The sequence below is a fragment of the Malus sylvestris genome, chromosome 1 (genome assembly GCF_916048215.2).
Source record: "Malus sylvestris chromosome 1, drMalSylv7.2, whole genome shotgun sequence".
NCBI classification, from domain to species: Eukaryota; Viridiplantae; Streptophyta; class Magnoliopsida; order Rosales; family Rosaceae; genus Malus; species Malus sylvestris.
The window spans coordinates 27446000-27468903 of record NC_062260.1 but is presented as its reverse complement, the minus strand read 5'-3'; the positions used below and the strand labels follow the sequence as shown (position 1 = coordinate 27468903).

Below are 22904 nucleotides of genomic sequence, written 5' to 3'. Positions count from 1 at the left end.
CTGTGCAGTTGCAATCAGTGCAGTTTGCAATCAGTGCAAATTTTATTATTTTTTTTCAAACCAAAAAAAAAAAAGGGACCCGTGAACCTAGCCTGAACTGGCCCATTTCAACCGGGCCGGGTAAGGTCTGGTTCCTATATTAAAAAATGTAATCTTTGACCCGTTTTCTTTGAACCCAGGTCCGGTCCAGTCCCTTCAAAATTGGGCCCGGCCCGGCCCGTGCCCACCCCTAGTTGTATATATGGTAGTTCCATAGAGATTTAACCTTATCTATGGGCTACAAAACATGAAGTTGAGAAAGATTATTTCATATAACGAATTTTGGTGATGAAACATAGTCCAACAAATTAAGCAATGAACGGAAATGGTATCTAAGCACCCTTGTCGGAAAGAAATTGCTTGAAAGTAGCCATTTTTAAGTCACCAACAAGGACAGATTCATGCGGTGGAGGCGGGGTTAAGAGGGGTTGTAAATATAGCATTTCATTTTCTGTCTTTCCTGCCTCAGAATCAACCCAAGCTACTTCATAATCTCCGATACGTGTTTACAATTACATCAAGATAGCAAATACAGCTCACTCAAATCACTCACTAAATATTGAAGTTATAAAATCTGTCTTGAATCACACTACAACAACAACAACAACAAAGTCTTTTTCCACTAAGTAGGGTTGGCTATATGAATCATAGAACGTCATTGCGCTTGGTTATATGTCATGTCCTCCGTTAGATTCAAATACTAAACCTTTTATTAAGGGTCTTGAATCACACTAGTAAACTAAAAATCCAAATTTTCGAAATTACATAATCAATGAAGAGCATACATGGATGGATTTAACGGTGCACCGAAGAATTAGTACAGAATTCACTAACTTATTAAGTTCTAGGAATTATGCACGATTGCAATGGATTCTTCATCACCACAGTAAACTCCATCTTCTCTGACAGATCAACGTCATCTCCCTCCACAGCCCTCCACTGAAACTTCCAAACCAGGTTTCCATGGTCAACCGTTGGCAATCAGACAAAGGGCAAATGAGTTTGCTTAATAAATTGTTATTTTCCATATTTTATAAATAGATGGATAAAGCTCCTTTGCTGACGAACGTTGACGTTGACCTGGAGACCAACTCTTGGGTCGAGCAAAATATCGCAAACCAATCACACAACATTGTATCGATGAAAAGCTAAAATGCATGGCAATTTACTTGTCATGTTTGCCTCATTATTCCGACTCAACTATATTTTGTCACGTAAAAAGGTTAAACTGCTTAACTGTGATTCGTTTGTGATGTTTAGTTTTAGCATGTATGTAATGTCTTGGTACTATTTGAAGTTAACACGTTCGTCTCTAACTCATCAAACATGATTTGTTTCCTTGAATATGATTTACTTGAACTGCCAATTTGTGTCGAAGATCCATCATGCATGAATAGAATTCACAACTTCAACGGAAAATAAGTCATACATTTAAATTAAACTTTAGGGTGTTTCATGAAATCACTAGAAATTAACATCACGACTAAATGACAGTTCATCCGAAGGCATTTAACATTATGTATCTCTACTTAAAGCAAATAAAATTGTGAGTAGAGATACTCCCAGATCTTGTAATAATCCTCGCATAAGGGGCCTTCGATCACAATTTGTTGGGTGCCGGAACCACCACCCTACAAAAAAGATAAAAAATATAAATACACTAGTCATATTTTCCATCTGCAAAAATGCAACTGTTGTAACAAAAACTTGGGTGCTAATACTATTAGCATATCAGATCGAGATCGCTGTAAATATAGTAGTTCCATAGAGCTTAACCTTTTCTCTGGGGCTCAAAACATGAAGTTGAAAACTTGAGATTACTTCAGATGATGAATTTTGGGGATGAAGCATAGTCTAACAAATTAAGCAATGAATGGAAATGGTACCTCAACACCTTTGTCGGAAAGAAGTTGTCTTCAAAGAGTTATTTATTCTTTCATTTCCATATATGCAAAGGTAAAAACAAAAACACTACTCCACCGAATTTGTTTAGACTACAGTAACTTGGATTTCGAATTAGTCATTAGACAAGCTGTAACACAAAGATTAAAGGAGAGTTGTACCTATGTAGGCAATCCCATCAAATTCTCAAATGCTCAAATGCTCCTTGCTCTTGGGCAGTCTCTAATACAGAAGTTGTCTTCCCAAGATTTGAAAGTTGTATTAGTTATAAGCTAAAAAGTAGCAAATACATCTCACACAAATCACTCTCTAAATATTGAAGTTATAAAATCCGTCTTGAATCAGACTAGTAAACTAAAAATCTAAATTTTCAAAATTACATAATCAATGAAAAGCATACATGGATAGATTCAACGGTTGAATATGCACCGAATAATTAGTACAGAATTCTCACACGTATTAAATTCTAGGGATTACGTGGGCATGCAATGGATTCTTCATCACTATAGTAAACTCCTGCTTCTCTGACAGGTCCACGTCATCTCCCTCCACAGTTCTCCACTCAAATTTCCACACCAAATTCGCCACAAAGTACTCCAGGTGAAGCACCGCCAATCCCGACCCTGGACAGATCCTCCTCCCTGCCCCAAACGGCATCATCTTAATCTCCCTGCTCCCCCTCAAATCGAACCCTTCTTCTCCGCCGCTGCCCAAGAACCTCTCCGGCTTGAAAGCCATGGGATCCTCCCACACTTGCGGGTCCCACCCTATATCCGCCACCATGAAACTAACACTCCCGTTCTTGGGCACCACGTATCCGCCCAAAACCACGTCATGCGTCACCGCGCGCGGCACAAAGTGCGCCGGTGGATGGCGCCTCAGCCCCTCCAAGATCACGGCTTTCAGATACGGCAGCTTGTGCAGGACCTCCTCCCGCACCTCGTCCTCCGTTTCTCCCATCACCCCTTTAATCTCCGCAAACAGCTTATCCTGAACTTGCGGGTACTTCACTACGTTGGCCATGATCCACTGCAGCGCGGTGGAAGTCGTGTCGGTGCCGGCGGTCAGAAACTCTGAGCAGAGGCTAACCATTTCTCCCTCCGAAAGCTTCCGCTTTTCGTTGCCGTCGGGAAGCTCGAGGTCCAGCAGCGTATCTGTATACGACAACACAAATTCATCATCCTTGTCGTCGGTTTTGCTGCCCTGCTTTGCCCTGTTTTGTCGTGCTCGAATCAGAGGGACGAGCACTTCTCGTCGTTCCTCGAGGATTTTGAAGAATTGCCGCCACCGATTTTTGAAGATAATCTTCGTCAATTTCGGCTTGAAATTGAGGATATTGAACCGCCCGGAACTCAAAAGTAGTTGGCGCTGCACGTGCTCGATTTCTTTGATTTGCTCTTCGTTCAATTTGTCGCCGAAGCACATCAGAACCAGGAGGCAGAACATGGCGTATTGGAAGTGGTCGACCACCCTGACCCCGGCGGCGGCGGCTTCGGAGTGGGATTGATACTCGGTTTTGAGGCGGTTGACGAGGATGTCGAGAACCCATTTGCGGGCGCTGCCGTAGGATTTAACGCGGGAAGGGTGGAGGATTTCGGAGGTGATATTGCGGCGGAGGAGACGCCACGTGGGGCCGTAGACGGCGGAGGCGATGGTGTGCTGGTTGCTGCTGGCGCACTTGTTGGTGGCCAAGGCCTGGGGGCGGTCGGCGAACACGGCGCCGTTCAGGATTAAGGCCTGGTGGGCGGGGGAGCGGTCGGCGACGAAGACGGTAGAGCGGGAGCCGATGGGGAGGGAGATGATGGGCCCGTATTCGGCCTGGAGTTTGCGGATTATAGGCTCGAGCTCCGAGGTAGATTTGAGGAGGAATAAGAAGCCTTCGATGATGTGGAAGAAGCGAGGCCCGGGAGGGAGATTGGATCTGGAGATGGAAGTGGGTAGGAATAGAGAGAGAAGGGGTCTGAGGAGGAAGGAGACGCAGAGGGCGATGAGGATAAGGAACCAGGTTTCCATGGTGAATCGTAAGCAATCAGACAGAGGGCGACTGCGTTTGCTCATTAATTGTTAGTTCTTGTTAGTTTCCATACTTTATAAGAAAGGACAGTCTGCCCTCCTAATTGTGGTGCCCTTCCATCCTCTCTTATTTTGTGCGGTCACGCTTAAGTCATATTAATATTTTATATTAATTTTTAATGAGATAATAAGATAAAAAACAATAAAAATATAAAATATTGACATGGCTTAATCATGACCGCACAAAATAAGAGTGCATGAAAGGGCACCACAACTAGAAGGGCAGACAATCCTTGTCCTATAAGAAATCAGGTTTCCACGGCTTTGACTCAGCTGCACATATTGTCACTTTCACTTAAAATGTCTTACCATTGCAACTTCGAAGAAAAATAAGTCTACGTTGAAATAACTTTAGTGTGTTTCGTGGAATCACTGGAAGTTAACATCGTGATTAAATGTTAGTTCACCCGTTTGATATTATGTCTCTTCACTTAGACCATCACCAATTCATAAAATAAAGCTTAAAACATAAGTTTTAAAACTTCTCCCAAACCATCTCCAATCATGGGCTAAAATAAACCCTGGAGAGAAAATATATCTCTAAGCTAGATTACTTCCAGGATTTAAGCCTGGTTTAAATTATTCTGGATCCACCAAACTGTTATATTTCAATTATTTTTTTGTTGTTTACTTATAATCTAACGGCTACGATCAAATGAGATCAAATCTAATAGTAAAAAAAAGATTTGACGGCCCAAAATTAAACCAACGTCTAAAATAATTTAAGAAAATTATTTAAATCAAATTTAACTTAGAACTTTATAAATACATATGTATTTGAGAATTTAAATATTTTTAGACTAAAATGTTCATAAAAATAAATTAAGATAATCTACATAAATTTTATTTTCAAAAGAAGTTACAGAAAACAAAAAATTAGGCTAATATCATTATTTGATCATCACGGGCTAAAATTTTAAGCCATAAGTGTTGAAAGAGAAAAATAGTTTATGGCTTATGACTTCAAATTTTCTGGCTTAAATTTTTAAGCTTTGTCTTGTCCCCAAGGGTTGAAGATAGTCTTAAAACAAACAAAATTGTGAGTAGAGATACTCCTGAATCTTGTAATAATCCTGACATAAGGGCTTGCGATCACAATTTGTTGGGTGCCAGAACCACCACCCTACAAAAGATCAAATTATATATACGCTAGTTAGACTTTCCATCCGCAAACCAGAACTCTAGCTATGCAACTGTTGTGCTAAAAATTTGGGTGCAAATACTATTAGCATATATGTATATGACCAACCTTATGGCTTGCATCTCCAACTTTGCGTAATGTCACATATTCACCGCATCTCAGCGCCCCACCAGCAAATTCAACATGTCAAGGAAATCAGATCAAAATCGTTGTATATATGGTAGTTCCATAGAGATTTAACCTTATCTAGAAGTTGAGAACGTGAGATTATTTCACATATCGAATTTTGGTGATGAAACATAATCTAACAAATTAAGCAATGAACGGAAATGGTAACTGAACACCCTTGTCGGAAAGAAATTGCTTGAAATTAGCCCTTTTTAAGTCACCAATAAGGATAGATTCATGCGGTGAAGGCAGGGTTGAGAGGGGTTGTAAAGATAGCATTTCATTTTCTGTCTTTCCTGCCTCAAAATCAACCCAAGCTACTTCGTAATCTCCGATGCGTGTTTACAATTACATCAAGATAGCAAATACAGCTCGCTCAAATCACTCACTAAATATTAAAATTATAAAATCTGTCTTGAATCACACTAGTAAACTAAAATTCCAAATTTTCGAAATTGCATAATCAATGAAGAGCATATACATTGATGGATTTAGCGGTTGAACGTACATCGAAAAATTAGTACAGAATTCTCCCACGTATTAAATTCTAGGGATTACGTGGGCTTGCAATGGATTCTTCATCACCACAGTAAACTCCATCTTCTCTGACAGGTAAACGTCATCTCCCTCCACAGCCCTCCACTGAAACTTCCAAACCAAATTCGCCACAAAGTACTCCAGGTGAAGCACCGCCAATCCCGACGCAGGACAGATCCTCCTCCCTGCCCCAAACGGCATCATCTTAATCTCCCTGCTCCCCGTCAAATCGAACCCTTCTTCTCCTCCGCCGCTGCCCAAGAACCTCTCCGGCTTGAACGCCATGGGATCTTCCCACACTTGCGGGTCCCACCCTATATCCGCCACCATGAAATTAACGGTCCCGTTCTTGGGCACAACGTGTCCGCCCAAAACCACGTCATGCGTGACCGCGTGCGGCAGCACAAAGTGCCCCGGCGGGTGGCGCCTCAGCCCCTCCAAGATGACGGCTTTCAGATACGGCAGCCTGTGCAGGACCTCCTCCCGTACCTCCTCCTCCGTTTCTCCCATCACCCCTTTAATCTCCGCAAACAGCTTCTCCTGAACTTGCGGGTACTTCACTACGTTGGCCAATGGCCATGATCCACTGCAGCGCGGTGGAAGTCGTGTCGGTGCCAGCGTTCAGAAACTCTGAGCAGAGGCTGAGCGTTTCTCCCTCCGAAAGCTTCCGCTTTTCGTTGCCGTCGGGAAGTTCGAGGTCCAGCAGCGTATCTGTATACGACAACACAAATTCATCGTCTTTGTCGTCGGTTTTGCTGCCCTGCTTTGCCCTGTTTTGTCGTGCTCGAATCAGAGGGACAAGCACTTCTCGTCGTTCCTCGAGGATTTTGAAGAATTGCCGCCACCGATTTTTGAAGATAATCTTCGTCAATTTCGGCTTGAAATTGAGGATATTGAACCGCCCGGAACTCATAAGTAGTTGGCGATGCACACGCTCGATTTCTTTGATTTGCTCTTCGTTCAATTTGTCGCCGAAGCACATCAGAACCAGGAGGCAGAACATGGCATATTGGAAGTGGTCGACCACCCTGACGACGGCGCCGCCGCCTTCGGAGTGGGATTGCGACTCGGTTTTGAGGCGGTTGACGAGGATATCGAGAACCCATTTGCGGGCGTTGCCGTAGGATTTGATGCGGGAAGGGTGAAGGATTTCGGAGGTGAGGTTGCGGCGGAGGAGGCGCCAAGTGGGGCCGTAGATGGCGGAGCTGATGTGGTGCTGGTTGCTGGTGACGTACTTGTTGGTGGCCAAGGCCGGGGGGCGGTCGGCGAACACGGCGCCGTTCTGGATTAAGGCCTGGTGGGCGAGGGAGCGGTCGGCGATGAAGACGGCGGGGCGGGTGCCGAGGCGGAGGGAGGTGATGGGCCCGTATTTGGCCTTGAGTTTGCGGATGGTAGGCTCGAGCTCCGAGAAGGATTTGAGGAGGAATAAGAAGCCGCCGATGACGGGGAAGACGCGGGGCCCAGGAGGGAGCTTGGGTTTGGAGATGGAAGTGGATAGGAATAGGGAAAGAAGGGGTTTGAGGAGGAAGGAGACGCAGAAGGCGATGAGGATCAGGAACCAGGTTTCCATGGTCCGTCAGCAATCGGACAAAGGGCAAATGCGTCTGCTTAATAAATTGTTATTTTCCATATTATATAAAGAGATGGATAAAGCTCCTTTGCTGACGAACGTTGACGATGACCTGGAGATCAACTCTTGCCTCAAGCAAAATATCCCAAACCAATCACGCATCGATGAGAAGCTAAAATAGTAAAATGCATTGTAATTTACGTGCCATGTTTGCCGCATTATTCCGGCTCACTTGCATATTGTCACGTAAACAAGTTAAAATGTTTAACTGTGATTCGTTTGTGATGTTTTGTTTTAGTACGTATGTAATGTCTTTGTACTATTTGAATTTAACACGTTCGTCTCTAACTCATCAAACATGATTTGTTTCCTTGAATATGATTTACTTGAACTGCCAATTTGTTTCGAAGATTTCCATCATGCATGAATATAATTGACAACTTCAACGGAAAATAAGTCCTACATTTAAATTAAACTTTAGTGTGTTTCATGAAATCACTATAAATTAACATCGTGACTAAATGACTGTTCATCCGAAGACGTTTGATATTATGTATCTCTACTCGAAGCAAATAAAATTGTGAGTAGAGATACTCCCGAATCTTGTAATAATCCTTGCATAAGGGGCCTTTGATCACAATTTGTTGGGTTCCGGAACCACCACCCTACAAAAAAAGACAAAAAATGTAAATACGCTAGTCAGATTTTCCATCTGCAAAAATGCAACTGTTGTACCAAAAACTTGGGTGCTAATACTATTAGCATATCTGTATCTGACGAACCTTATGGCTTGCATCCCCAACTTTGCGTAATGTCACATATTCACCGCATCTCAGCGCCCCACCAGCAAATTCAACATGTCAAGGAAATCAGATCAAGATCGTTGTAAATACAGTAGTTAATATCGTTTGTTAATTGAATATATTCGGGATTTGGTTGAATTTTTGAAATGTGAACTACGAAAGGCTTGATCCGGTTACAGGGTACGTAGGCAGTCTAACAGTGTTAGATGCGGCCTTAAATAATCGAGAATTTCACTTTAATTGAGAATTATTCTTATTTTGAGAACTTTGGTCAATTGAAAGAAAATGGAAATATCTTGAGATTATAATTGTGTGGTTGATAAAATAATAATGTTTATGAATCATATTGGAAATGAAGAAATTTTTATAAAGTATAATAAATAAATTTTAGTACATAAATTATGTAAGGTAACTATACGTTTTGATTTTTAATTAATATTGATGGTTTTGTATGTGAATGAGTTATTTAAATAAAGATTTGTGATTTAAAATTTGCTAAATAAAGTGGAGTTTAGTTTGGGCCTATCAATATTAATAATATTATTTCTGGAATTAAAGAATTAATTCGGGACGGGGCGTTACAAGTGTGCAAAATTTGAACTACATGGTGCTCACTGCTCATTTTGTGGATGATGAATGGAATATGCATAAAAGGATTCTAAACTTTTGTTTGATTTCAAGTCATGAAGGCAAAGAAATAGAGAAGATGATTGAGCAATGTTTGGTTGAGTGGGAGATTGAAAAGGTAATGTGTATCTCAGTTGACAATGCATCGGCTAATAAGGTGGCAATTGAGTATGTTGTTCGAAAAATGCAGAAATAGCCTAATAGTAAAATTATTATGAATGACAAGTTTATGCATGTGAGGTGCTTAGCTCATATTATCAACTTGGTTGAAAAGATTAGATACAAGTGTGGATGTTTTTAGAAATGTCGTGCGGTTTGTGACATCAAGTCCCCGAAGGTTTAGTTATTTCAAGAAATGTGTGGAGAATGAGAAGTTGGATATTAGGGGTCTAGTTGTTATGGATGTGCCTATTAGGTGGAATAGCACATACATAATGCTAGAATATTGCTTGAAGTTTAAAAAAGCATTTGAAAGGATGTCCGAAGATGATGAAGCCAATATATACTCCACCTATTTCAGGAAAAATGTGCTTAATGATGAAGGAGAAGAAGTGGCGAGTAAAAGGAAGGTTGGACCACCTAAGGAGGAAGATTGGAATGGTGTAGAAATGTTTGTGGAATTTTTGAAGGTCTTCTATCTTATAACCTTGAAAGTTAGTGCAAGTAAGTATCCCACATCTAATACAACTATTCATGATGTCATTGATGTGGAAAATGAGATTGAAAAACTTTTTTTGCCTGAATATATGCAAACTGGAGGAAGTGTATAATCAAGGTAGCAAATACAGCTCACTCAAATCACTCACTAAATATTAAAATTATAAAATCTGTCTTGAATCACACTTGGTAAACTAAAATTCCAAATTTTCGAAATTGCATAATCAATGAAGAGCATATACATTTAGGGGTGGGTTCGGTTTAAATCGGTTCGGTTTTTTGCCAAAACCGAAACCAAACCGAAATTTCGGTTCGGTTCGGTTCGGTTAATTTTTTTTTCGGTTTTTTTCGGTTCGGTTTTTTTTCGGTTCGGTTTCGGTTTTTTGTTTTTTTTTTTCAAAAAATGAAAAACATTGAAATTTTAAATTTTAACATATCTAACACAATCATAACATAAGCATTCTAACTAGAATCAAAGACAATGAAAATAAACATTTAAAATTGAACTAAAATCATCAATCAAGTCTTCCAAAGTCCAAACTAACAACCTCACAAAAATCGTACAAATGACTTAGAAAAGTTAAATTGTATGATGTTGTTCAAAGATCAAGGTTGTTTGCTTGTAATTGCATGTTGACAACTTGATTAGTAAAAATAATGCGTGGGTAGATTTATTTAGTGTGTGTTAGATTCTTTTCCATCACAAATTACCCAAGTAATCTACCCGAAATAAATGTTTATAGATTATGTTACATGTTATATGAGAGTAGATTTGGAAAAGAAAGCTATGGCAGAAATAGGCAGTGCTATGGAGATGGATGTAGGTACTTCTGGAGGAGGTTTGGTTCCAGAACCTTATATGGGAGATAAATAATATGTTAGGGTTTAGAGTTTTTATAGGCCTTTTTAAAATATTTTGAGCTTAAAGTTTGGCAACACATTGGGTTTAGCACATTTTAACTTACAAATTGGGTTTAGAAAATAATACCCAAAACAAATAATTAAATAAAAAATTAATTTAATTAATTCGGTTCGGTTCGGTTTAGTTCGGTTTCTAGAGCACTAAAACCAAACCGAACCAAAAGAATTCGATTCGGTTCGGTTTTTTCAATTCGGTTCGATTTTTTCGGTTTCGGTTCAGTTTGATTTTCGATTTTCGGTTTTTTGAACCCACCCCTGTATACATTGATGGATTTAGCGGTTGAACGTACATCGAAAAATTAGTACAGAATTCTCCCACGTATTAAATTCTAGGGATTACGTGGGCTTGCAATGGATTCTTCATCACCACAGTAAACTCCGTCTTCTCTGACAGGTCAACGTCATCTCCCTCCACAGCCCTCCACTGAAACTTCCAAACCAAATTCGCCACAAAGTACTCCAGGTGAAGCACCGCCAATCCCGATGCAGGACAGATCCTCCTCCCTGCCCCAAACGGCATCATCTTAATCTCCCTGCTCCCCGTCAAATCGAACCCTTCTTCTCCTCCGCCGCTGCCCAAGAACCTCTCCGGCTTGAACGCCATGGGATCTTCCCACACTTGCGGGTCCCACCCTATATCCGCCACCATGAAATTAACGGTCCCGTTCTTGGGCACAACGTGTCCGCCCAAAACCACGTCATGCGTCACAGCGTGCGGCAGCACAAAGTGCCCCGGCGGGTGGCGCCTCAGCCCCTCCAAGATCACGGCTTTCAGATACGGCAGCTTGTGCAGGACCTCCTCCCGCACCTCCTCCTCCGTTTCTCCCATCACCCCTTTAATCTCCGCAAACAGCTTCTCCTGAACTTGCGGGTACTTCACTACGTTGGCCATGATCCACTGCAGCGCGGTGGAAGTCGTGTCGGTGCCGCCGTTCAGAAACTCTGAGCAGAGGCTGACCATTTCTCCCTCCGAAAGCTTCCGCTTTTCGTTGCCGTCGGGAAGTTCGAGGTCCAGCAGCGTATCAGTATACGACAACACAAATTCATCGTCTTTGTCGTCGGTTTTGCTGCCCTGCTTTGCCCTGTTTTGTCGTGCTCGAATCAGAGGGACGAGCACTTCTCGTCGTTCCTCGAGGATTTTGAAGAATTGCCGCCACCGATTTTTGAATATAATCTTCGTCAATTTCGGCTTGAAATTGAGGATATTGAACCGCCTGGAACTCAAAAGTAGTTGGCGATGCACATGCTCGATTTCTTTGATTTGCTCTTCGTTCAATTTGTCGCCGAAGCACATCAAGACCAGGAGGCAGAACATGGCGTATTGGAAGTGGTCGACCACCCTGACGACGGCGCCGCCTTCGGAGTGGGATTGAGACTCGGTTTTGAGGCGGTTGACGAGGATATCGAGAACCCATTTGCGGGCGTTGCCGTAGGATTTGATGCGGGAAGGGTGAAGGATTTCGGAGGTGAGGTTGCGGCGGAGGAGGCGCCAAGTGGGGCCGTAGATGGCGGAGCTGATGTTGTGCTGGTTGCTGGTGACGTACTTGTTGGTGGCCAAGGCCAGGGGGCGGTCGGCAAACACGGCGCCGTTCTGGATTAAGGCCTGGTGGGCGAGGGAGCGGTCGGCGATGAAGACGGAGGGGCGGGAGCCGAGGCGGAGGGAGATGATGGGCCCGTATTTGGCCTTGAGTTTGCGGATGATAGGCTCGAGCTCCAAGAAGGATTCGAGGAGGAATAAGAAGCCGCCGATGACGGGGAAGACGCGGGGCCCGGGAGGGAGCTTGGGTTTGGAGATGGAAGTGGGTAGGAATAGGGAAAGAAGGGGTTTGAGGAGGAAGGAGACGCAGAAGGCGATGAAGATCAGGAACCAGGTTTCCATGGTCAACCGTCAGCAATCGGACAAAGGGCAAATGCGTCTGCTTAAGAAATTGTTATTTTCCATATTATATAAAGAGATGGATAAAGCTCCTTTGCTCGAACGTTGACACCTGGAAATCAACTCTTGCCTTATGCAAAATATCTCAAACCAATCAAGCAGCCTAAAATAGTAAAATGCATTGTAATTTACTTGCCATGTTTGCCGCATTATTCCGACTCACTTGCATATTGTCACATAAAAAAATTATAATGTTTAACTGTGATTCGTTTGTGATGTTTTGTTTGAGTACTAATGTAATGTCTTGGTACTATTTGAAGTTAACACGTTCGTCTCTAACTCATCAAACATGATTTGTTTCCTTGAATATGATTTACTTGAACTGTCAATTTATTTCAAAGATTTCCATCATGCATGAACAGAATTGACAATTTCAACGGAAAATACGTCCTACATTTAAATTAAACTTTAGTGTGGTTCATGAAATCACTAGAAATTAAAAATGACAGTTCATCCGAAGGCGTTTGATATTATGTATCTCTACTTAAAGCAAATAAAATTGTGAGTAGAGATACTCCCGAATCTTGTAATAATCCTCGCATAAGGGGCCTTCGATCACAATTTGTTGGGTTCCGGAACCACCACCCTACAAAAAAGATAAAAAATATAAATACGCTAGTCAGACTTTCCATCTGCAAAAATGCAACTGTTGTACCAAAAACTTGGGTGCTAATACTATTAGCATATCTGTATCTGACGAACCTTATGGCTTGCATCCCCAACTTTGCGTAATGTCACATATTCACCGCATCTCAGCGCCCCACCAGCAAATTCAACCTGTCAAGGAAATCAGATCAAGATCGTTGTAAATACAATAGTTCCATAGAGCTTCACCTTTTCTCTGGGCTTCAAAACATGAAGTTGAGAACGTGAGATTATTTCACAGAACGAATTTTGGTGACGGACCATAGTCCAAGAAATTAAGCAATGAACGGAAACGGTACCTGAACACCCTTGTCGGAAAGAAATTGCTTGAAATTAGCCATTTTTAAGTCACCAACAAGGACAGATTCATGCGGTGGAGGCGGGGTTGAGAGGGGTTGTAAAGATAGCATTTCATTTTCTGTCTTTCCTGCCCCAGAATCAACCCAAGCTATTTCGTAATCTCCGAGCTGTGTTTGAAATTACATCAAGATGGTGAGGAGGATATGATTATGATACAGACAACATAAGGTGAAACTTGATGCTCTCATGCTTACCTTTTTAAAGAGCACGTTACTCATTAACTTCTCAGACAGTTGCACCTGCATTTCAAATAATGCAAAATTAATCAAATAAGGTAAAATCTTGATGCTCTCATGCAGGTGCAACTCTCTTGGGTTCGAGACTTGGGAGCAGCCTCTCCATAAATGGGGGTAAGGCTAGCCGGCATTCACCTCTTCCAGACCTTGCGTAAAGCGGGAGCCTTGTGCACTGGGTACGACCTAAGATTTTACCTTATAAGCACATAAGTCAGAAGTGACATCAATTGTTTCTTCAATTTGGGGAGCATAAACATGCGGGCAAACACGTTTCAAGCAATGTTGCTTCAAATGTTCCGTGGCCTCAGCTGTTCCGTGAACCAAAACCTCCAGGAAAAATAAAAACGCATACCATACCATAAGGTTAATTTAATGTTTAAGTGAAAAAAAACACTTCTGGACAATCAAATGATTATTCAAAAGACAGTTATAAAATAGTCTCGGGCCAACCTGAAAGACACAGACGGCGACTGCATTTCAGGAGCTGATTATATAGATTGAATTAGTAAACTTACAAGCTTTAGAGGAGCCATATGGGAAAGAATTGATTTGATGGATCTCGCATCGGACCGGCCCTCAAAGTCCATATAAATCAATGAACACTTCACTTGAACCTGAATTAGAGAAGAAACCAGAATAGAACATAGTTTAAGTTGATGTCAAGATTAATAAAACTATAAACTAATTTAGCAGACTTCTACTTACCGTCAATTCAGTCGATACAACTTTTGAAGGCCTCGTGTCGAGTATCAAACTAGCAGAGCCTTCGTCAAGTTTTCCATCCACATCACCACCAACCTGAGGCAGATGAAATGTTAATAATGAAGGATAATGGCATGTACAAATCTCTGTAAAAAAAAAAAAAAAAAAAAACTGACAACAATTTCAATTTGACATAGTGGACCAGAGGAAGTTCCTTCTCAGAAAAAGAAGAAAAAAATTGATGGCAAGCAATATAGCTAACATGCCTGGGAGAATCATGGAGGAATAGTCTTATATACACATCAAGAATCTGGCAACGATGGGCAATGCTAAACAATATTCCTCATCCAACTTTTAACTTTTAATAAGGATGGTTTTCAGAGGACCTCATGTCAACCTTCCAACATCACCTAAGACATGAGACCATTCTTATCCATGTTTTATCCCCACAAACCGGGTCAGAATGTAAATAACTCAGACTTAAAAGAACAATAATCCAACTAGAAAGAAACCAAAGAATATGATGATTCACAATAAAAACTTACAGGCATAGTTCCATGGTCCATGTCTTCATCTTTTATGACATAATCATCCGGATTTATAACTTCACCAAAGTCATCCCACTCAGAATTATTCTCATAGAAGGGGAACATGGGGGCAACACTGGTTGAAGGAGTAAATCCATCTATTAACATGTCCCGGTATCCACCACCATGTGGACCTACTGCTGCAACAAATAATCACAAAAGCTTCTCAGAAGAAAGAACTTGTGCAGAAAGCTTCAAATTACAAAGGTCAAAAGAATGAGTAAAAGCTTTGACGCTCATTCCAAATAGAATATGTCCATTTAAAGAAAGTTTTTCAGATGCTTACAAGCATCATTCAAAAGATTGGCAGGAAACAGAAATTGTTTTCAAACCTACCACCCGGCAAAGGATGTGAATTGCTAGCATCCATGATCATTGGATCACTCATGTTGACATCAGCCCCATGAAAAGCTTTTGATTCCTCCTCTTTTATCAAACTAGCCTTTAGAGCTTCTTCCTTTCTGATTCTGTTCTGCTCTTCTTCATAGGCAATTAGTTCATCCCCAACCAAAGGGACCCTTTTGGATATGGTAACCTTAACAGCTTTTGGAGGTGGATCTGCCTGAAGCATGCGAGCTAAACTTCCAAACTACATAAACAGCTTAAGGTGTCAACATATGGTGCCTATTAATGCAAAAAAAAAGAAAAGAAACAAAGAATCTAGAATGCTAATCATAACATTTAACGCCTGAAAATGATAGTTATGTCCATATAGGATACCTGGGCTCGTTCTGTAAAAAGCACAAGATTCTTGGCATCATTTGCCCATTCAACAAATATATCATGAGAGAAACCAGCTTCTAAACTGGCCATGGATGCTAAAACAACCTGTATTGGAAGAATGTGTCAAAGTCATTCAAATGGGTAGGCCAACTAGAGATAAAATACTAATGTATATATGGTAAACCTTGGGACCATCAGGAGCATTGTCAAGTTCACTCTTGTTAACTAAAAGTCTGATTCGCCTGCAAATGTTCGCAAACATACATAGTAAATCGTTCAGAAACAACAATATTCCACTTAGTGAATCAAAATTTCAAACAGTCAAGAGTGAACATATATAGAAAAGACCACTTACTTCAAATTAAAAACATTCTCACGTGTCTTCTCAAAGGACTTTGCTATAGCATCACTCATCCACTCAAGGAAACTTTTTACGTAATCGATTGTGCTTGATGCAACGTATGTTAGGAAGAAGATGGGATAGTTCAAATTTTCCTCTGTCCAACACTGCAATTGATGGGAAGAACCAAAATTAATAAATGCATCATACATGACAAGAGAAAACTGTTCTGTTGTTGTAACAAGGATAGAAACAGCACTCATCTTCCCTACCGATTCCAATATCTGGACAAGTTCCATAACCCGCCCGGCAGTATCAACAGGTAACAGCACATTCCCATCAGATCGCAGAGTCTTCTTTATAGTATCTATATAATATCCAGAAACTAACAGTCAAAGAATAAAAGAACCTCATATAGATAGTTGTTTGTTCCACACATGTTCTGCAACAGGAAAAACAGAAATAATGAAGAGAAGCAAACACTTCAATTCCTGGTTCATAAGAGTAGTTAAGAGACCTGTAAATTCCTTGTCCTTTTGGCGTCTATAAGGCTGATTGTTCAAAGCATTGTAGGCATCTGTTATCAGAACAGCAGGGCGTACGAAGGCTGATTGATTAATTCCATTCAAATGCCTGATGAAAATCACAGCAGTAAGCAGTTCAAAATCATCAATCTCTATTCCAAAACATCATGTACACATACAATTAACCAAATTTCCACTGGCAGTTAAAAAAAAAAGAGCGAAAATTACTTCTCTTTTCGATGGTTGAAGTCCAAGGCATATATAACATCCTCCCCATCCTTTGTTATCTTCCAGACGGTACCACCCAAGAGATGTCCGGACACATGGGGAGAAATCACAATGCCCTCTCCTTTGCCTACAAACTATATACGACAGCGGATTCTCGTTATATACGCCGCACAGCGGCGTCACCTCAACTGAAGTTCCCATTCGAATTTTTCTTCAGAGAGTTTCCCTCTCTTCAAATCTCTGCAACTGCGGCGACTGAAATGTTTGCTGTTCGACGGCACCGTTTCAGGTTGCCTCACAAGTCGTTTCTAACTTTTTTTTTTTTTTTTTTTTTTTGTCTATTACTTTTTTTTGGGGGGGGGGGCCTTAAGTTGGGAGGGTATGATATCCAGCTCCGGAACAGTGTATCGATATGCAAATGTATAGTAATATCGATGGACATATCAATATTACTTGTATCCAACGAAAATTATGGAAATTTGTAATGGAGTGAGTATTATTCATATTTAGATTTAGTCGAGACTCGAAATTAGAGATAATTTTCTCAAGAAAAAAAATTTATAAGTTCAAAACTATAATGGCTTCTGACAAAATCTATGTATTGTATCAGTAAATATCATTCTGTGATTTTTTAAGTTCAAAATCCATAATGGCTTGTGCCGATATAGGATGAAGTTTGCCTTTCACTCACTTTCCATATCGCTTCTTGATTTTTTAATATTTCGACAAAAATATCAACAATTTCTTTGATAGTTTTAACACTGCCCTTGAATCACAATAGAAGCATTTTAAAAATCTGGATAAAAGGTACAGTGATATGCATGTCCTCTTAACGACATGTTTTTAGTTCTTTGGCCGTTTCTGGTTCTGTTGAAGTGTGCTTTTCTCTCTCTCTGTTGTTCTGTTTGAGCTGTTTTCACATGTTTCTCCCATTCACACATCTGCTCGATCAGCTTTACCAAGAAAACATATGATCTCTTTATTTCTAAGAAGATTTCTGTAACAAGGTATGACAAGATTGACGCATACATTTCGTTCATTAGCCAGTCGAAGGAATTGGATCGGAAATGTTTCAAGCATCAGGTTTCGGAAAATAAACATCGATCGCTAATTCCCTATATCAGTTCTTTTTCAAGTTGGAACAGAGGACTGTCAATTCCAAGGAATGTACAACTTTCATTTTGCTCTGCAAGCAAGCACTGAGCTAGTAAGCGGCCGCACAGACAAGCGGCTCATACTTCAATCTGGTGAGCTTTATCGTTCATGTTTGGCAAGGGTCCGTCCCATAGCTCCGCTAGTTCCTTCCTTATCCAAGAAATGAAAACAATTGGTCCCAGCGTCGAAGGCACCTGCATTCACCAATAAAGCGGGAATATTCAAAGAGATGGTCGAGACTCAAGCCGTGCAATCAAATCTTATATGAACTCTGACGACCAAAACTACCCCAAAGAAGCTAATGGAAGCTCTCAGTCATATCCAAATGCAAATTTGATATGATTTTGTCAAAAAAAACACCTCTAATTTTGCCGAGCACCATAGCTTAGTGCTAAACGTACCATTTATTGAATAAACCAGACTATTAAAGCGGAAAGATCCATCGACTCTCATGGGAGAATAGCAATAATACAAATCAACTTGAAAACCAACAAAAGGACTTACCAGATAAAGAAGCGCAGGTTGAGGAGAGTTTGTCAAGATGCCAGCTGCTAAAGCCGTAACCAGCCCAATGGCATATCCAGGAAGGGCATACCAAATATATTTGTGCCCCTTCGAGGAATGCATATCTAACAGATTTACCGTATCCTTGCTCCTTCGATGATCAAAACATAGGACTAATGCCAGCAGCATGGAAGGAATTGCCTGCAATATAACATTAACAAAAAAATATTCAAATTGCTTGAGGCAAGAGTAACTACTCCGAATAGAATATGCATGATGATCATGTCGCAATAATACACTTAAAAAAAAACAGAATCTTAAGGGCTTGCAATTATGAGAAACTTAGTCTGAACCAACTAATTTGTAGACATACAAAATGAACGGAAAACAACAATGAAGGCCCAGACAAATCAAGTAATTAACCACTAATTTAATGACCCAATAGAATATAATCAACATAACTGGAACATTAAAAAAGTACTAACTCTAGATTTAGGGACTAACCCACAATGCTTTTAACATATGTAACCTTATTCTTAGTCTGGCACGGTAAACTCTAATTAAAACCATGAATGCAGCACGATATTGATTGTTGCAATAAAAGAGAAACACCATCATTAGTTATAATATGTTACAGTAGTTACATTGTTGAAAGAAGGATGTCATACCATGTCACCGAGACCAAGCATCATGAAGTCTCTGGCCCCTCCAGGAATCTCTCCACCCAATAAGTTCCTAGGAAAGACAATCTTCACAGGCAATTCCAACTTCTTCGTTACCATTTGCAGCCCAGGAAGACTCAAACTATTTGCAACAGTATGAACTGGGTTTGAGGCTTGTTGTGTTGCCACTGATACCATGACATTTGCCCCAAAAAATCTCTCAGAGAAGAAAACCCAGAATATGTCATATACAAATAGGCAGACAAGGAGCATTGCACAAATTTTGATGTTTGGAAGACGAACATGACTCACAAAGGCAATACATATGGAAATGCCCAACAAATTGTTCAATACCCAGTGCCCAGAAACAAGCCAAGCAGCAACTGTACCAATGCATAACAGCAATAACAGGGCTTGGATTCGCGTAAATGACTTGGAACAACACCTTGACACATATGGATCCGCAAGACCAAATTGTGACTTCAAATAGGCTGCATAAGGAGATAGGAAGAAAAACAGGGAGGAAACGGAGGCAACGGCTGTGAATACAGTGAGGAGTTGTGAGACGGAAGTGAACAAGTAGAACATCAAAAGCAAGCTTACAGAGCTCATCACCGGGATCATGAGTGCTTGGGACCTATCTAACGTAATTGATGTTTCGGATAAATCATGGTTTTTCTCCATTTCTTTCCCATAATTTAGAGCCCGAAATGCAGATCCAAAAGTCACGCCTACTGCCGTTACAACTAGAGTAAAAGGTGCAGGCTCCAGCAAATAAAAAAGCTTCCAGAGAGGCTCCATAACTAATCAACCACGCAATTTATTCCAATTCTTATCTCGAACTTGATTTCAACGCATATAAAGTAACACAAAAGGTCACAGCATATGGAACCAAAGTTGCAACGTTTCTCCGTCTGACACTTGAGCAGAGAAACCCCTGCAACCTGCCAAACAGTAAGGAGAAAAATGTTAAAGAATTTATCGCCAACTTTTAAAGTAATGGAATCCTAATTCAAAATCATATCCAGCACACCATATTTATATCAATGGGAGAAGGAAAAGATTTTTGACAAGGCGATATTCTATACTACTCTAACCTACAACGAGGGAATTCGAACTTGGATGCCAGAGGCGGGGCTAACCCACTTCTGCAAAAGATTTAAAAATCTCAGAAACTTGGTTTTGCATCTCTTTCTTACAAAATCCCAACTCAGCGATACTTTGCACACACAATTGGGACCCTAATCCAATCTCACACAAAAAGCATCAATCTTTAACAATAATCTTTCCAATCTCACACAAAAGTATCAATCTTTAACATTTTCTTTTCCATTTCCCCCAATTTTCCCAGCCACCAAACAAAGGGTGAGACTCAAAATGTCAAATTTTCATTTCCTTTCCTACATTTTCCCATCAACCAAACAACCCCTTATCAAAACCCAAAGTAAAAACACAAGCATGAGTAAATTTAGGAAACCAAGTACCAAATTTTGGTATTCGTAGCAATTTTACATCCAATCATATCTAAAGATCTGAGAAAATTAAGCCAATTGGAATGAGAAATTGGAGTTCATCAAAGTGATTGTTGAGAGAGGACTAACCTTGGACTTTTGCGTTCCTCTCTGGTTTAAAGCAAAGCGAGCCTCTTTTCTCGGAGCTCTACACTTGGTAAGAAGCGTTTTCTAGTTTTCATTTTCACCCCACAAATTTTCCTATTTTATGAACTGATCCCCAATTGGCGATGACAATATGGGTGGTATTCTTGATCTTATCTTATATAGGGGCCTTAATGTAATTATATCTTTTTAGTATTTTCCAATTTTCTTTACATAATCTTTGGGTTGGGTTGGTTGGGGTACAACGGGGATTGCTGGATTGGCATATTGGGCCTAGTTTTGGTCTTTTGGATTCATTCATAGGTTACGACGTGTTCAATATAAGATTTGTAAAAAAATAGTGTTATCCACGTAATCATTTTACTTATGATACTGCCTTTTTAATTTTTTGTTGTTTGATCAAATGAATTGAAAATAAAATTATTGGAAAAAAATAACAAGAGTGTGTTAGAGGCAAGGTTCTAAAAGACGCTAGGCGCTAATCGAGCGGCGAACTGGGGCCTAGCACCTAGGTGGCTAGGCAAGGCTTAAGCAGGCACCTAGGTGAATTAGGTGGATTTAAGTAAATCTATTATATTTCATGTAAATAAGTGTCTTTTTTTACTTAAAATATATGTAATTTCATCATAAACTACAAAATAAAATGACATATATATTATGAAGTATTGGAACATAATGAAAACATGAGAAACAAGCATATAATGTGTTCATTTTAAGTATTCAACAAGTCTCTTACAATTTATTGAGAAAAATAAAATGCAAAATGAAAGTTATCTATTTTCTGTCTAAATGAGTCACAACGTAGGCGGATGCCCAAGCGGGTCTGAGCAGGCTAAGCAGATGCCTAAGCGGTTTGGGCTGGCGCCTCAGCATGTCTAGGCGTCATTTCTTAATTTTCAAACGTCTAGGCATTAATCGGCGCGGTGGCCAGCCGCCTAGCTACTTAGGTAGCGCTAGGCGGAGATTTTTAGAACAATGGTTATAGGTAAAAATGAGTGTGTAAATAGCATTATCTTTCAAAAGTTGCTTACTCCGACAAAAAATAATAGTTGTTTATTTTATTTTAAAAAATTGTTCATTAATATTTTTATCGGATTTAAAAGATGTTTACATTTAATCATCTTATTATTTTTTATTATTTGCAACGAGTTTTATAGGGGAGCGAGATCGAATAAAAATCTTAGATGTGTCATGAGTAAATTTTCTTAATCATCTAGACCATAAACTCCCTGTAACGAAGTTTAGAAAAAATGAAGAAATAAGCTTCGTATGGTAACTTATGGCTGTAGAAGAAAAATATACATTTCATACAATAGCTAGACTTTTTTTTTTCTTGGTGTACAACATCAACTATATTTCAATCTTTTCAGATAATTTTTTTTTTCAAATAGAAGAAGGATCAGTTTGTGGCTTTGTTACAGTAGCCCACTTTTTCGGATGTCGAGAAAACTCACAGAGGCGTTTCAGCCTCCCATTGGGTATCATCTTATGATCGACTACCATTAGGAATCGAATCAAGACGTGTTGTGTGGAGTACGGACCTGTAATTCGTCATTAACCACTAAACCACCAGTTGTAGTTAATATTTTGTAGATAATTGAATTCAAGGATTAATGTTAGTGTCAATATGTCACATCCTAATCGAAAGCAATTAAACAACATTAAGGAAAAATAAATGCAAAGATGGAGAATGTTAGTTGCAAACCACATGTGAAGTCATCATTATCATTATTTCTAATAATTGAGGCTTGATAGATGATGGATCATCATCTTAGAATCTTAGATCTAATTATTCATTAGTTTGTTCCAAAATTTACCCATTTAACCTAATTTCTTATTTCACAAGAAAACACCATGATCAACGATTTTGCTCATATCGATTTTATGTGATCACCAAAACTTGTTTTATCTTGTCAATAACAATAAGGATAAAGATTTAGATTTTGAACCATCGACAAATGAAAAAAAAGAAGTCATTGTATAAATAAAGACATGGTGGGTAATAATCATCACCATATAATCACCAAATCTTCTCTTCTCTCTCTGTAACACCAGCTTCCGTCTCTATAATCCAAGCTCAAGATTTCTGCCAATAAAATGGGAACGTAGTCTTACTAAATCAAATATCATTGTATGCAAACCATGAAGAACGAGACTCGAACTACAATACAAACCCAAAACACAATTTTCTAATCAGAGAATTGCTAAGAAGACTCTCTCAAAGTGAGACTTTTCATGAACTCTATGT

At 40.0% G+C, this 22904-nt stretch overlaps 4 protein-coding genes and 1 pseudogene across 5 annotated transcripts; all 5 read right to left on the bottom strand.

Annotated features, from left to right (window-relative positions):
* Positions 1 to 1425: 1425 nt before the first annotated feature.
* Positions 1426 to 7478, bottom strand: LOC126616136 (cytochrome P450 89A2-like; annotated as a pseudogene).
* LOC126616130 (cytochrome P450 89A2-like) lies at positions 2258 to 4034 on the bottom strand. Its single transcript, XM_050284127.1, has one exon. The coding sequence runs from the start codon at positions 3997 to 3999 to the stop codon at positions 2401 to 2403; it is 1599 nt and encodes a 532-aa protein (XP_050140084.1). The 5' UTR covers positions 4000 to 4034; the 3' UTR covers positions 2258 to 2400.
* Positions 7479 to 7524: 46 nt separating the features above from the next.
* On the bottom strand, positions 7525 to 17037 carry LOC126616120 (cleavage and polyadenylation specificity factor subunit 2-like). 2 transcript variants are annotated; one of them, XM_050284112.1, is made up of 15 exons: positions 16720 to 17037; positions 16485 to 16574; positions 16240 to 16334; positions 15983 to 16134; positions 15812 to 15869; positions 15625 to 15732; positions 15241 to 15493; positions 14863 to 15044; positions 14321 to 14413; positions 14131 to 14229; positions 13811 to 13942; positions 13574 to 13618; positions 13319 to 13486; positions 13077 to 13151; positions 7525 to 8095 (listed from the first exon to the last, which is right to left on the bottom strand). In XM_050284112.1, exons 1-15 carry the CDS (start codon positions 16766 to 16768, stop codon positions 7901 to 7903), a joined length of 1794 nt encoding a protein of 597 aa, XP_050140069.1. In that variant the 5' UTR covers positions 16769 to 17037; the 3' UTR covers positions 7525 to 7900. The 2 variants fall into 2 exon arrangements, with proteins under 2 accessions (XP_050140069.1, XP_050140073.1); XM_050284116.1 differs by lacking the exon at positions 7525 to 8095 and adding an exon at positions 12746 to 12960.
* Positions 10519 to 12383, bottom strand: LOC126616167 (cytochrome P450 89A2-like). Its single transcript, XM_050284181.1, has one exon. The coding sequence runs from the start codon at positions 12315 to 12317 to the stop codon at positions 10761 to 10763; it is 1557 nt and encodes a 518-aa protein (XP_050140138.1). The 5' UTR covers positions 12318 to 12383; the 3' UTR covers positions 10519 to 10760.
* A 636-nt stretch (positions 17038 to 17673) lies between the features above and the next one.
* Positions 17674 to 20775, bottom strand: LOC126616096 (signal peptide peptidase-like 1). Its single transcript, XM_050284098.1, has 4 exons — positions 20642 to 20775; positions 19047 to 19984; positions 18379 to 18579; positions 17674 to 18068 (listed from the first exon to the last, which is right to left on the bottom strand). Exons 2-4 carry the CDS (start codon positions 19839 to 19841, stop codon positions 17952 to 17954), a joined length of 1113 nt encoding a protein of 370 aa, XP_050140055.1. The 5' UTR covers positions 19842 to 19984; positions 20642 to 20775; the 3' UTR covers positions 17674 to 17951.
* Between the last annotated feature and the right edge of the window lie 2129 nt (positions 20776 to 22904).

What these genes read in the sequence shown, in the direction of transcription:
- LOC126616167 (XM_050284181.1), bottom strand. Translation starts at nt 12,317, where the DNA reads ATGGAAACCTGGTTCCTGATCTTCATCGCCTTCTGCGTCTCCTTCCTC.
- LOC126616096 (XM_050284098.1), bottom strand. Translation starts at nt 19,841, where the DNA reads ATGGAGCCTCTCTGGAAGCTTTTTTATTTGCTGGAGCCTGCACCTTTT. An exon ending in TGCTTGGTCTCGGTGACATG is followed by an intron (nt 18,580 to 19,046) that starts GTATGACATCCT and finishes GTTATATTGCAG; the next exon opens with GCAATTCCTTCCATGCTGCT. An exon ending in AACCTGCGCTTCTTTATCTG is followed by an intron (nt 18,069 to 18,378) that starts GTAAGTCCTTTT and finishes TGGTGAATGCAG; the next exon opens with GTGCCTTCGACGCTGGGACC.
- LOC126616130 (XM_050284127.1), bottom strand. Translation starts at nt 3,999, where the DNA reads ATGAGCAAACGCAGTCGCCCTCTGTCTGATTGCTTACGATTCACCATG.
- LOC126616120 (XM_050284112.1), bottom strand. Translation starts at nt 16,768, where the DNA reads ATGGGGAGGATGTTATATATGCCTTGGACTTCAACCATCGAAAAGAGA. An exon ending in TTCACATCCTTTGCCGGGTG is followed by an intron (nt 15,045 to 15,240) that starts GTAGGTTTGAAA and finishes TATTTGTTGCAG; the next exon opens with CAGTAGGTCCACATGGTGGT. An exon ending in ATATGGCTCCTCTAAAGCTT is followed by an intron (nt 13,943 to 14,130) that starts GTAAGTTTACTA and finishes TTTTTCCTGGAG; the next exon opens with GTTTTGGTTCACGGAACAGC.